We start from the raw sequence: 15249 nt of genomic DNA on the forward strand, positions 1-15249 counted from the left end.
ATAATATGTCAAAGCATATGGGAAATCAGGTAAAGTTGTCTTGAGTAAGGAACACAGTGTAAAGCTTCTCCTAGTTAATGGGCTTATCAGAACCCCATGGGATACAAGCAAAACATGTTAATGGATTTGGGAGCTTTGGATAAGGCCCCTACAAGTGTTCTGCTGCTTAGGCTGTAGTTTTTTTAAATTTTCCACCCTACTGAGTTCCACTGAGGCAACACAGCATCTTTACGTATCAACTAAGAAAGAGGTATATAACACGAGGTGAAGAAAAGATACCTCCTCAAAACTCATTGTTATCCACTGGTTATCCAGTAATTCATTAGCTGTGATTTGGTGAGCAGCATCAACTTTCAGAAGTTGTCTCAATCCTTGTTTTGCTAGGAAAAAAAAACAACCCACAAAGTGATACATCTCATTTCTGCTAACAACAACTCGACACATTTTCAACTGAGTGCTTTAATTCAGCAGAGAATATTTTACTTACAAGGCTATGAAATTAGTTCATAATATCATTTATGTCAATTTTTTGTTTTTCAGAAAATGCATACTACTTAAAAGTAAAAAAAAAAAAAAAAAAGCCACCAAAAAACCCAGAACTATTACATCTGTGGAATTCATTGCAATACTGTCAGCATTTATTCTGTAAAAGCTCTGTGTACTTACCAGCCTCTCTTTCCCAGACCAGATTTTTAAAGCATAGGTCTCACTTTTCTTATTAGTTCAAAAAGCTTTTCTTCTAAGCTTGCTATAAAAGGAATAAGAAAATTAGGGTCAGCAAATAGATACCAACTATTTTTCACCGGTGAGGAAAAACTATATATTATGAAACCACTGTGAATTCAGAAAGTTTGCAGGACTGGGAAAACTTCAGAAGAACTCTACAGAAGTGACTCAAGTTCTGAAAAATGTCTCTCAGAGATTTAAAGGAAAAAGGTTACAAGGTTAAGAGGTGATTTAATCTTGGTCACTAGGTCTCCACATAAGGAAAAGCTAATTGTTATTATATGGATTTTTGAAGTAGGAGACAAAGGTTTAACAAGATACAACTGAAGGTAGAAGCTTGAAAAACAATAAGCTGAAAGTACGATATTTGGCTGTTCTGTAACTCATTCATCCAGACCACCTGGCTAGCTGGAAGCTCACCTGTTGCCACCACGCGCAGGAAATTTCCCCCACAGATATTTTGCTTACCACAAGCACCTTATACTTACCATTTCTTTTGATTTCATGGCAAAGTAGTATTTCCCATTGAACAATTCATCAGTTCTGTCCTAGCAACCACCACATTTCAGTAATCAGAACCATCATTACTTCATGTCCTGCTGTTTTTACACTAGTGAGCTAAAACTCCGCTGAGTTAATACGAATCACAAGAACTGAAACAACAACAGCAACAAGAGAAAACAGACTTGTCTCAGTTTAAACACGTAAGTCCCAACCATCTGTCTTTCTAAAAAACAGTTTGGATCAAACACAGGTCACTGACTCAGTATAAGTATTCGTATAAGGGCTACTAGATGCGCTTTAGTCTGTAGCCTTACTTTATATGTCAGCTTAGTCATACATGGCAGTTGCTCATGTGCCTAAGCCAAGTGCACTGCTGTTCAAAACATGATAAACTTAGTTCCAAATTCTCTCAAATCTATAAAGTATGTTCAACTCTCAGTCTAAGGTCCTATTTTTCACTGAATAGCAGTAAATTAAAGCAAGTGTGATTCACTGAAAAATATAGAATTGTGTAATATCCTCTTACTGATACAGAAGACGTATTTTTTCAGAAGAAAAACATAAATATTATGGCAAAACAAACCATCATTTTTAATTTTTCACTCTTCTTTCTGGTATCAAGCTGTACCTGCTTTAATTACACAGTGTGAGCATTGCCTTATCTAGCCTCATCTAAGCTAAACTGTCAGTAGAAATAGGATAATAAAAAAAGGAAAGATATTGGAAATGCCAGAAAAATTTGAAGACCTACCCATAAGCATATATATTAAAGAGTACTTAGGTTCACAAAAATATACCACAGCTGCATTCTTGCCCTGATATTTCTTATTTCTTGCTATTTTGAGTAAAATATTTGAGTAAATGTGGTATCTGAATGCCTGCAAATTCAATTTACTCATCTGCTTCCTTTATGCCAGTTGTATTGTTAATTATATTAACAATAAAAAGGTAATATAAATGAAGCTAAAACAAATTCATTCTTAAAAAAGTTGTTAGTGTCAAACCTATTGTTTAAACTTGCTTTATACTTGGTTTCAGTGACTGTTTACCAACAGTATTAACCACAAACATCAACTGTAAATGTTTATTAGATAATATTCTTTGAAAGTAAATATTGATCTGTTCTACTAATCACATAACAAATGAAAAGCTGTACCATGTGATCTGAGTTTTCAATCAAAACTAATAAAGCCATATTAAATTTCTAACAGATTTTACATCATACTATTCACAACTGACACACAAAAATTACATGGCGAATATTTTCATGAAATTAAGAAACCTACTTATGGCCATTTGAAACAAAAAAGAAGGTAACTTCATCAAGTAAATTATTTGCATCAAATTATGGTTTTAGTTCTCCTCCCGTAACACAGAATTAGCTACTGAAAATGTAATTGGTAAATCTGAGTGAAGGATGCCTGTCACTTGGTATCAAAGTAAAATATTCTGGAGTTTCATTCACATGGATTTAATTTTTAATTTTAAGGTAGAACATAAAACTAATATTTTATTGCATTTTCCCCTAAACTTTTAATCTCAAAGTGTCTTCAACAAAAATTGCTGTTTTCTTTTATCCTCCGATTCTCCTTCCCAATCTCCCCCAGGACTTAAATCCACATGGAACTCCATTTAAAGAGCAGAAAATGGGAATAGCGTGTTCATTTCAGGACGCAATACTCTAAGTACTGGCTGGTGACAATGCCTGTTATTCCGTTATGCACAGGTAGGACTAAATTCTCTCCAGACTAAGGCAGCAACACCCAACAGATAACTTCAGCAAAAGAAATCAAGTTAAGTGCGTGAAATGTATCACATGGAACCTTGAAAAATCAGTGAAGACATTTTCCATGCCTTTAGAAAGGAATGAAAAGCACCACGTTTTCCGAATAAGTTTCTTATTTCTGCAATGCAGGAAGTAATTTATTAGGCATCTTCAAACTCTTTAGTTGCACAGAGGTTTTTGAGCGCTATTGCAGGGCCGGAGTCTCTGAGCGCACTTGGGAGAACGAGCAAGAAATCCAATAGCCCAGACTGCATGGGAAAAAGCAGCCCCTGACCCTTTCCTATTAGAGAGCAGCATGTGGGCCACGGTCCCCCAGTGCGGCAGACAGCAGGACTCTTGCTAGCCTCCTCCTTCAATGTGCTGACATACTTCTGTATTTTAATGGATTTTCTTTTTGTTGGTTACTATTGTGTGTGCTCCTATTAGTATATGTTAAAATAGAGGTGAAATGGAAAGCATGAAGTACACCTCAGTTTAAATTACATATAAAAATCCATCACGCTGGCATTACCCCATTATGCAGAAGCAACCCTGTGCATTAACATTCATGAAAACAGAGTTCATGAGTCACCTCGGGGCTTACGCTCCCCGTATAGGTAGAGACTGTGCCTGTCGTGGCAATAATACCCTTGGTACCAAGATGGAGCATGCCATCTGCACTGCAAAGAGAGCTCTGGCAGCCAGCAAATTACCAGGGAGGCATTAGCTGAAGCCTGGAAGGGTCAAAGTTGCGACGGCAGCAATAATGGCTGTAACGGTATCTTTTAGCCCATTAAAGGAGCTCCAGGAGCACAAGCTATTATTCAGGGTGGGAAGAAAAAGTAATTTGCACAAGCAGAATTAAGATCAGAAGATGATCTTATGGCTTTTGTATTACTATTTTCAAAATTAAGCAATAAAAAGGTGTGTGGATTGTATTCTATTAATTCATACACAGTATTGTACGTAGTCAACACAACAAGGGGTGAATTAATGTTACTGTGTTCTGACTCTGTTGTGATTACAAAATGCTAATTTAAAAAAATATTTATATTGGTAATTAAGGAGGAAGGTCAGAAGTTCTACTCTCCGGCTGCAATCACCACAGTTCACTGCTCTGAATTTTACAAGTTCTGAGCTGTGAGTTGTGCTGATTGCAGGCGCTGCTCTGGATTCTGATTAGCCAGTCAAACCACCCAATTTCTGCTAACCATTTCATAATATATTCTATCGTATTATCTCGTGCAAACCCTGCTGCCGCGACGCAAGCATTAACATCGGGAAGTACAACAATAAACCTTGGTCTCTATCAGCGCAAAAAGTACAGCTGGATTTCAGGAATAATAATTAAAAAATGAAAATAATAAAGGCACTAAAGCTGCACACACCTCATCACGCTGACACAGGGAGAAAAGTGAGCTAATTGTATAGAAAACAAACTGAGGAGGCAAAGCAAACCAAAGGCAGGGAAGAGAGGGTGCCAAAGCTGCGCACCCGTGCCTGCACGCTCACGGGCAGCGCCTGAAGTTGCAGAGCAGCTCGGCTGCACGCAGCAAAAGCAGAACGGTCACGGGGCAGAAACAAGCAAAACGGGCAGCACTCTAAAACCCTGGCATTAAGACATTGTCTAGGGGCAAGTGAGAGAAGAAAAAGACAAACTCGGGGAACATACACGCAAACACACTATGAAAGAAGAAAGGCCCCTGCATTCCATGTGACACTTGAGTTGCATCATATGAGTGGTGATTTATGTACTTTGCTACAATTTATTTTTTTAATTACTAGAGTGCCTTTTTATATTATCTGGCATAGGTGGGATACGATTTATCAGGGAGAAAGTATCATTTTGTAACTAAGACAAATGTTATAAATGATGAAAAACTTCAATAAAATATGCATGTACTCTTAAAAATGCAAAATTTCATTTCTTCCTCTAATAACGTCAGACTAATAAACCTTCAGAGGACACGGGTAACCTGTACAGGGCAACTGGCAGCCCTGGAAGATCTCACTTACAAAGTTACTGGGTCAGGAAAAGAAAAGCCCTTACCCTGACTTGTGCAATCCATTTGAGGCTTTGGCCAAAAACCTTTCAGTCAATAACTTAGCTTTCATGTATAGATCCAGCCAACATATGAGAAAGAGAGCGACCTAAACTCTCTGTTTAGTTTTACGGTGTTACACTGCAATGTTCTGTATAATCCTGATATAACAGAAAATTCAAGTGATTCATAAATCAAATACTCAACTTTTAACACCAAACTGTATATTTTGCTCAGAAATTTGTAGTGTTTACATACAAGCAATTGCAAGATTTAAGTCTTGTGAAGCTTTAGCATGCAGGTTTACTTTTTATTTCAGTGCAAAATTGTAAGTACTTGTATTATAAATGGGTCTGTACATTTTATATTACTTTTACAAGCTACTTACAGCATGTACATAATGACACCTATGCTCCAAATGTCACACTGTTGGCTGTAGTCATAGGCACTGATAACTTCAGGGGCTGCCAACCAAGCAGAAAAAATAGTATTAATAATACAAAAAAAAACTTTTAAATGCTTAAACACAAAGCATGAAGAATGTGCTGATGTGGTATAATTTATTCCCATATGTAAAGAGGAACCAACAGCAGATGTTTAAATGAATAATGTACAGACCTTAACAATTCATGCTGATGTGTCCTCACTTTTATCATTTAGCTGTTAAGGGGGTGGTGACATCATGACATTAGCTGTGCAATTAAACTTAGTATTCTTTTTCCCCACAATAACTTATTAAAGCAGTATTCATGACACACTGACTTTAAGTACTGCTCAACACCACGGGACCTTTTATTTTCCTCCCAGACGTAAGCATGGTACCTAAGAACACAGGCTCTTTGCAAAAAACTCTGCTTGTTCATATTGGCTTGAATACAGCACGTGGTGGACAAACTCAATGCCAAAATAAAATAAAAAATAAAATAAATATTTGCAAACCTATTTGTTTATATCCTAGATTAAAATTTCATATATTATAATCTGTTCACTAGCTCAATATCATTTCAGTCAAGTGGCAAAAAGATGCTGCTTTGGGGCCATCTTAGTGACATTTTATCTACTACATAATGAGAAACGTGGTTTTAAGTTCACAACAAAATCTAGGGTCTTCACTTCCAGAATCAATGGAGATGACACAGTCTTAGTAATGAACAGAAGATACAATCTTTCATGCAATAGAAGAAGAGATTGACAGAGACTATTTAATTTGGTGTGGTCCCTCCAAATCAAAACCCTTGGCTAACTGTAATCTCAGGTTTTTACACTTTGGGTAGGTACCAGGCTTCAGATACCTAATGATTATCTCAAGACGCTTTAAATGGTTAACTTAATGGTCTGATAATACCACAATGGTAAATCAAGAGACTCTTATTACTGTTAATATTGCCAAATTACAGTATCATCTCCTTTTTAATTGATCGCTTTGAGAACTTTTTTAACCAGTGGTAATTCATGCTATTAACATCCTAGAAACACTTACAAATGCAAATAAGTTTATATCCTTATATTAATATCCTACAGATACTAGAATGCCTGAATCTCAACACTGGTATTACTTTTACAATTTATTTTTTTAATTAATTATCCAGTCTGGTTAAATCACAAATTTCCACAAGTCTCACACACGATGGGAACATACAACAAATGGAAAGAAGAACAAAAGGAACATGTAAGCACAGAGGGGCAAAATCAGAAAGTCAAAATGAGAAGGAGCTTACAAGGGATGTAACTAAAAATGAAATAATGTCTAAATATGTGAGTAATAAAAAGACAATGAATAAAGAGGCTGGTAATGTATTTAACCAAGAATGCAATTGATAGATGATGCTCAGAAGGCAAATGTATTTAATGTCTTCTTACATCAATCTTAACCAAAATGTCAACTGCAAGAAGCGGATAGCACAATCAATATCAGTGACAAAGGGGCAAGACCTCAGCTTTTTCTACAGAGAAGCAAAAGGTTAGCAAGTACTTAGGTTGGGAATTTTAAAATCAGCCATAACCGATGAAATTTATTCTAGAGTACTTCAGCAACTGACAAGACTTTTCAGAGCTATTAGTGGTTCAAGAACTATTAGTGAAAGGCAGGTAAAATACTTGAAAACTGAAAAAGGCAATCATGGTATCTCTCTGTGAGAGGGTGGAAAAGCTGGCATCAAAGAATTACCGATGTGTTGTCCCATTAATTTTAATTCCCAGGAAGATACTGGAAATAATAAGCACCTAGAAGAAAACAAAGAGGTAAGTAACAGCCATTATGCACCTGTCAGGAACAAATCTCCACATAGCACAGGTTGACAGGCTTTGGGGTTAGAGGAGGAACACTAAATATCATGTATCTCTCTAGTAGTAAGGCTTTTGACACTGTTTCGTGTAACTTTTTTCATAATACTGTCTGCATTAAAATATCACAGGCACAAAGCAGACTTGCTCATAAAAAATACTTCTCAGAAAGTAGTTGTAACTTGTTCATTGTCAAAGTGGAGGGCTGCGCCAAGGGATGTTTTGTAGGTGTCTGTCCTAGGCATGGTACTGTTATAATTGATGACCTGGATGATCCAAGAGAGAACATGCTTATTAAATCTGAAGCCAGGAATGAATGTAAGTGTATTGAAAGATGAGCTCAGAATGCAAACACATGGGGAAGAGCTGGTCAGGCAGCAGCTCAAGGACTGCTGCAAACCATGAGCTGAACATCCGCTAACACTTCCCATGTCATGGACAATGCTTCACAAGGCAGGTACAAAACAAGTACAAAACCTTGCTGTGCACACCTGCCCTTTGAAAGGCTGAAGCCAGTGCTTGGCCCCTTGGTGGAATTAGAAACCTTTTTTGATATGCCAGGTGAAAAACAGCCCGATTTCCGGCACTCACCTTTTATCTTCTTCTGTGGTTTTTTACGTGGATTTCAGAGTTCTGAAATAAATTACAAAAAGGCAGTCATCACCCGTGTTTCATATATAAGCCTAAATTCTGCAGGACATACAAAACAATCCTTCTACTCAGCCAGTGAGGTTTCAACTCGATACTGAGCTCAGTTTAGGATACTCCCATTGTAACATACTAGGTATCAACTGGAGCAGAGTCCGCCAGTCAGAAAGATTAGAAACGTGGGACACAACTGAGAAAATTCATCTTGCTTAGCCTAAAGAACACGTGAGAAGTGCGATGTCAGATTGCTGGAAATAGGAAGGTGGCTACCTGCTCTTCACATCTATGATGGATAGGGCAAGAAAGAATAGCCTGAAAACACAAAGCACAGTTCCACCCTGTTCCTTAGCCTCATGCACAGGCTCCCACCACCTCCCTTAGGTCAGCTCTAGCAATTATGTGGCTGCAGGTGAGTTAACTGAAAATTTATAATGAGAAAAGTTATTAGATCATGGCCTGCAGGTATAAGTTTAAGCTGATTGTCAAACTGAAGGTTCAGGGCAGACAGGAGGAAAAATTTCCAGGAGGATAATGAAGCATCGGAATAGAGTGCCTGAGAAGATTAGAGAGTTCCCATTACTGGAGGTCTTTGGGTACGCTTTACACAAATGTTCATCAGAAATTGCTTAAGTGTAGCTGCTTCTTTCTTTGGGCAGAGAAATAAATCAAATGACTTGAGGTCCCTTCCAGTGTTGAGGCACCATGTTTCTGTCATGATTAGTAAATCGGAAAGTAATTTCATCCCAGGCAGCCCCCTCTCTTAAAGAAGTATTTAATACTACTAGTATTTCATCAATCAAAATGTCAGAAGGGCTAATTATGTTCCTCCAAAAGGGATTTTTTTTCCTTCAGTTTGTTATAAGCTAACTGTGAAATACATTGCTGGTATAACGTTATGAAGACGACCTTCATAGAATTGAAATAACATATAATATTATATTGGATAATGAAGTGAATTATATTATAGCATGCAGTAGAAGTCAGAAAGGGATAAAAACCTTTATATGTTATGGAGTGCAAATCATTCATTCATTGCCTAAATAGACAGAAAAATCCCTGGGAAACATGCCCATTGGACAGGCTATGCCATAATTACCTGCTTTCATGGGGTTTTTTCAACTGCCACTTAAACATCAAATAATAACATCAAAGTATATAGAATACATATATATGGAATAGACACATTGCTTAGATGGAAATTTTCTAAGAAAAAAACTGGTTCAGAATGTAATCCCATCATTTAGCTGGAGGTTCCTAAAAGTTTCTGCAGCACATCAGACATTACAAATGAGCTTTAGATAACCAGAGGGACATACTGTGATCTAGGTAGCACTGCTGCCCTCAAAAACACCCAGCAACAGAGGAAATAGCTGACCTCATAACAAAGGAACATGTTACTTGCACTGAAATTAACTTAGCAGTAATATAAGGTAGACTAAAGCAGTTTGATGACAACCTGCAGAACAGAAGTGCAGAAAGTGGGTGTTGTCTACATGGAGGGCATGCTAAAGGTCATGTGAAAATAAGAATAAATTAGTTCTACATATCACCCAAGAGGTTATAATGCATGGCTGATGGGCTATGGGAGAAGACGCCAAAAGAAAACCAGCAGAGAAGTGCCTGACAATGAGCAGTACAGCATAACCAGGGAGTACCATGAGACAAGAACCTGGATTTCTCTTCAGGAGCCTTCAACATCTAACATCTGACCAAAATGTTGCTTAATTGCCACCTGCCTTTGTTTTAGTAGACATAATGTCATGCAGCCTGTAGATATTGATTACAAAGTCACTCCCTGCATGACACAGCACGTCACTGCTTGCACTGAAGAGGTACAAGCAGCTGGAATAGCTGTTCATCCTCACTGTAGGAACCCACATGCTCATCTCCTTTGAGAACTGAACAGTGAGTGGAGTGAAAGCATCCTCTCAGTCAGCTTACCTAAAGGATGACTGGCAGCAGTCCTCAGCTGGTGTGCAACTGTCATACCTCTTTTCCCATGAGTAGTTGAGAAATATGGAGTTCTTGAAAAGAACAAGTTACCTCACATTAAAACTGGCTCTTTGAATCTCTGCCTCTGGCCACCAATGGCACATTTGCAAAAATCACATGCATATGATCTCAAATTACTTGGTCAGTAATGTCACCTGTCAACTCTGTCTAGGTTTTAAGCATCTATGAACCTTTCAAGGGGTCTTAATTGAATAGTATTTAAGGTTGTACCATCCTTTAAGAATTTCAGAGGTTTCAAGCTTCCAGAATAGCAAAAGAAAAAAGGAACTTACTAATTTGTAGTTAAATCAACCACAGAGATGATCTAAAATAAATAATTGTTTGTATCCTTCAGAGCCCTGTTTATCTCTATTCCATATTTCCAAGCCTGTAGAGGCAGACAACAATGATCAAGACAATTAAAGACAGGTAAAAAATATTACTCATCATCTTGCCCTGAAAAGGCAATGGAAAGAAGCTGGTAGATGTTCTGAAGTATCTGTTTCTGGTCAGGTAGGCAGAAGACCTGTGAAGGCTGATTGAATAACAGCCCAGTTAAGTACAATTGTTTTCAAGAGATCTTAGGTCATCCCTAACGTTTTTTGATAGAGGTAGCATCCAAACTACAATGGTGATTCCATACCCGTTCAACAAAAGCTACACATAGAGCTGTTGGAGTGAGTCCAGAGGAGGACACAAAGGGGCTGGAGCACCTCTCCTATGAAGACAAGCTGTGAGAGTTGAGCTTGTTCAGTCTGGAGAAGAGAAGGCTCCAGGGAGACCTAATTGTGGCCTACCAATACTGAAAGTGGTCCTACAGGGAAGTGGGAGAGGAACTGTTCACCAGGGAGTGTAGTGATAGGACAGGGGCGATGGTTTCAAGCTAAAAGAAGGTAGGTTTAGATTAGGCATTAGGAAGAAATTCTTCACTATGGGGGTGGCAAGGCCCTGAAACAGGGTGCTTAGAGGCTGCCATCCCTGACAGTGTTCAAGGCCAGGTTCGATGAGGGTTTGGGCAACCTGGTCTAGTGGAGGGTGTCCCTGCCAGTGCAGGAGGGTTGGAACTAGATTTCAGGGACCTGACCCTTGAAGATCTCACAGACAGTCTATATATTTTTAGAAAGAAGTGTTGACATTTCAGATGAATAAAGACCATAAGAGGTCACTCCAACTAGACATCACTAACCAGAAGTCATGTAGAGTGCAGCACACATGGACAAGCATTTGAAGAAGCCACACGAATTCACTTCTCCCACAACCCCCCTAAATGTGTGTAACAAGTAGTAAGCACATTTTAAACAGTAGGTAAGCCCAGTTCTTCAGTGTATTTTTACATCTTTTGTCCCTAAGTCTGTGAGGCAACACATATACCTGAAGTTGTCAGTACCTCTGAGTTTGGGAAGAAGCCTCCTGATACCTACAAGTGGGCTGAAACTGAAGGTCTGTCTATACTGAGAAACAACATTTCATCTGAACGCCATGCCAGTACACACCTGTGCCACACACTGGTGTTTTGTATAGAAGAACCGCTTTCATCTGGAAGAATCCATGTCCGGATTTCTCCCATAATTCTCTGGGAGTGCCCTGCCCAATAATAGAAAAATCATAAAGCTTGAGGAAGACTATTTTTCATGGCCAAAAACCAGAGCCTCACCTCTGAAGCAGATAAAGGTTGGTTCTTAGCTGCTTATCTATTTCATGCTGTATGATGGACCAGCTTCTTGCTTGCTGGTTTTTAGCCTCTTCCTTTAAAAGTTGTTCAGGAGAGTAACTTTAAAATTAGGAGAACAAGGAAAACAGGGTAATATCTTTTCTCATTCACAGGACAGAGGCGAAGAAAAATGCTTGCACCTTGAAGGAAAGATGATAGAGTATGATCATTGCTGTTCCGAGTGGATATATAAAGCAAGGTCATGAAACAAAAATAGCCAGACATGATGGTTTCTACAGATGAAAGTGGTGAACTGACTACAAGGATGGAAAGCCTGTTGACAAACTAGAAGATTTATATCAATACTTTACCTGCCTCCAGGACTTAAGGAGGAAAAGTACGAACTGTCCCAAACTGAAGGATATAGAAAAATCTAAAATTACGCTTCTTAAAACAAGTATAGTGTTACATAAAAATATCTAGGCTCTAAGAAACATAGCAAACAGAGCTCTGTACCTTTGATTTCTTCCACCAGGAATTCTTCAATGTCTGAAACAACTCTCAACATGGACTTTTCTACCCAGATAGTACAGTTTGTGATCCAATACTTCAGGTCTACAAGATTATTGTAGAAGATATCTCCTTTTTTACTGCAACTACTACCAAAACAGCAAATCATCAGAAATGGATAATTAACATATGATTTGTTAAGCAAAGATTGGAGTTGGTTGGGTTTTTTTCAATAAAAAGATGTAAGCCTATGGCACATTGTGTTTATGTGGTAAACATGTATTAAGATCAAAAGAATCCTATAATATATTTTTTATTTCAATCCAGGGCACTTTCTAACTAGTCGTGTTTTTCTAAATTACTAACACATTTACAATAGATTGACAATACTCATAATTTTAAAATTAATTACATCTCTCAGCACCTCCTGGCATGCTGTGTTTAGTGGCTTGGAACTATGCTGATGTAAATGAACAAGGTATGGTTTTTTTTAAGGGTTTTTTTTTTTTTTTTAATTGACCTGGAAATATGCTTATCATTAAAAAAAAAAAAAAGCAGCCTTTTTGAGCAGTGGCACTTAGCTTCCAAAATTATTTTTTTCCCTAATAACACCGTTTAGTAGCTCATTTCAAAAGCTGCTAATATGTATCAAAGTCAGGTCTCCTAGTAATACCTGGATATTAAAACCAGCTCTTGAAGCAGAACTGCTGCAATTGTCATCTTACCTTTACGTTTAATTTCATTTCATTTCCTTCATTGATGTCACTGCTTTTAACTAAAATGTTTTCCAGTTTTAGACCTCTGTGAACAATATCTGCCAGGAGAGAGTAAGAAATAAAATGTTATCAGTTGCAGTGAAGATATTCTGACAGAAATGTTTTAAACTCTTTCGACTGAGTAATTTCTTTGAGCAATTCCAGTGCATTTTACTCTGAACTACTGGAAGCCTAACCAAAAGTATCTTTCCCATTTTGTCAAGGGAGTCAAGCAAGTATTTCAAAATCTCATTCCCCACAGAATCCTGTACTAAAGGAAAAAGTTCATATTGGTTCAGCCTTTAATATCAGTAGATCGCCTGACAACTTACAATAAAAGCAGTGGGGTTATATTGTATAATTATCAAATTGGCACGTATTTTCATGCCTGGAGTTCATTTTCTCATCCACAGCCAGTAGATGTTTTTGCCCTTTCAATGAGTACATGGAAGAACCAAAGCTTTAAGCAAGGCACCATTCCATAGCCCTAGACATCTCTGTGGAGAAAAGGGTAAATGAAGGATTCCCAGAAGTAGTACGTTGTAACGGACCGATGAATAATTTCTGTGTAAAAAAACTCCAGAAGCATTCACAATCCTACATTATCTGCCAGTTCCGTTATGGACTGTGCCAAATGGTAATGCTGCTGCGCTGCAGGTGGAAAGGCTGATGTTTGCTCAATCCTAAACGCAATGCATACCGTTAAGTAGCATCAGAGACAATCCACTTCTGCTTTTTCACCTCCTGTAACAGTCTACAGACTTAACAACTAAATTAAGTCAACACTATAATCCAAAGCAGTCACAAGTTAGGAAATAATAATACATGGTATCATCCAAAGCTGGTACAGTAAGAGAAATAAAAGAGAAATGGCAGCAGTTATTGCATCTGTAAGAAAAATAAAGTTATTTAAAAAAAAAAAAAAACAAGAAACGAACAAAAAAGCAAAACAGTCATATAGGATATTTTACTTTTTTTTACCGGACACTACAAGAGAAATAATAGATAAGAATAGGAATCAGTAATGCTTGTTAGATGTATGAACACTCAAAATCAATGAGCATATGGGAGAGACAGAACAACTTAATTACCATTTTTGCAAAGATAAGCTGTCACTGAAGCAAGACTCTGAACGATGTGCCTTGTCTCATTTTCTGTAAAATGTCCTTTACTACAAGGGATTATTTTTTTTTAATTCCCCATCCTCACACAGCTCTGTTACAAGATACATCTGCTAATATTAATAAAGAGAGAATGTAATATTTTACTTCTTAGTTTATATTAATGTAATAACAATATATATAATTAATAGCTGTGCTCCAGCTGCAGTGATAACCTAGAACCCCAATACACTTAATATTTTAGGAACAGAAGACAGAAGAAAATTGATCTGCCATAAATATCACCAGTGTTTAGTACAAGAAACTCCCAAGCTTTCAAAAGATATACATTTAAAAATATGTATTAAAATACCATGATTTGAAAACAAGGACTAAGTATGGATTTAGCTTAAAGCCTTTTCAATTCAATGTATTATTAATGGATTTTACAGAAAACCTAACGAAGTACCAATGTTTGAAAAAAACCAGAAAATACAACTTTTCAGCAAGTAGGAATGAAAACTATAATACATTACTCAAATGAGACTTCTGACCAATTCAATACCTTAAGAAAGAGAGAAAAAAACAACCTATGCTTACAGCTAACGGCAAATACTATTTTACATGCGTTACTGCAATATTTATAATACGGTGCTGTCATTGTACAGTCCTGAGATCTTTTCTGTTCAGCTCAGCAATAACACTTTTCCAACAAGTAATACAGTAAATTAAAAATTGAATAGTCATAATTTAACCTCAAATATGAGATTTTTGCCCATCTTTGGCTTTATATTTATGGAAAAAAAAATGAACTCATAAAAAAATTGGAAAGACTGCTTGTCGGCTGCTGTTTTCCCTTATTAGAAATGCTATGGACAACCAAGTGTTGCAGTTTTGTGAGGCTGTGCTGCTGAGACTGTTTCTTTAAGCAGCAGTTAGAGTTTTCTGCCAGCCTAAACTATAAGCAATGAGTAATTCAAGGCCAAAGTCATGGCCCAAGAGATAGTGAAGCACCTCTGAGAATCACATATAGGAGAAAACAACCCGGAGGCAGCTGTATTTTGCCACTGGAGAAGGGAGCGAGAAGATGTAACGAGCTGTGCAGACACCAAGACCAGGAAAGGGCGGGGGAGGAGGAGGCCCAGGTGCCGGAGAGAAAGATGCCCCTTGCAGCCCGTGGAGAAACCCGTGGAAAAGGCAGAGACCCCACCTGCAGCCCATGGAGGGGCTCCACGCTGGATAGAACAGGTGGAGACACAGAGGAGATGCTGTG

General features: G+C 37.7%; 1 protein-coding gene across 1 annotated transcript; it reads right to left on the reverse strand.

Annotated features, from left to right (window-relative positions):
• Positions 1 to 228: 228 nt before the first annotated feature.
• STK33 (serine/threonine kinase 33) lies at positions 229 to 14107 on the reverse strand (the record flags this gene model as incomplete). Its single annotated transcript, XM_084263131.1, is given in 9 exon segments — positions 229 to 380; positions 667 to 706; positions 708 to 816; positions 5426 to 5501; positions 7205 to 7260; positions 9910 to 9992; positions 12847 to 12935; positions 13968 to 14067; positions 14069 to 14107. Coding segments are annotated over 9 exon segments (744 nt in total).
• Between the last annotated feature and the right edge of the window lie 1142 nt (positions 14108 to 15249).

Source organism: Gallinula chloropus (genome assembly GCF_964237585.1).
Source record: "Gallinula chloropus genome assembly, chromosome: 4".
Lineage (NCBI taxonomy): Eukaryota > Metazoa > Chordata > Aves > Gruiformes > Rallidae > Gallinula > Gallinula chloropus.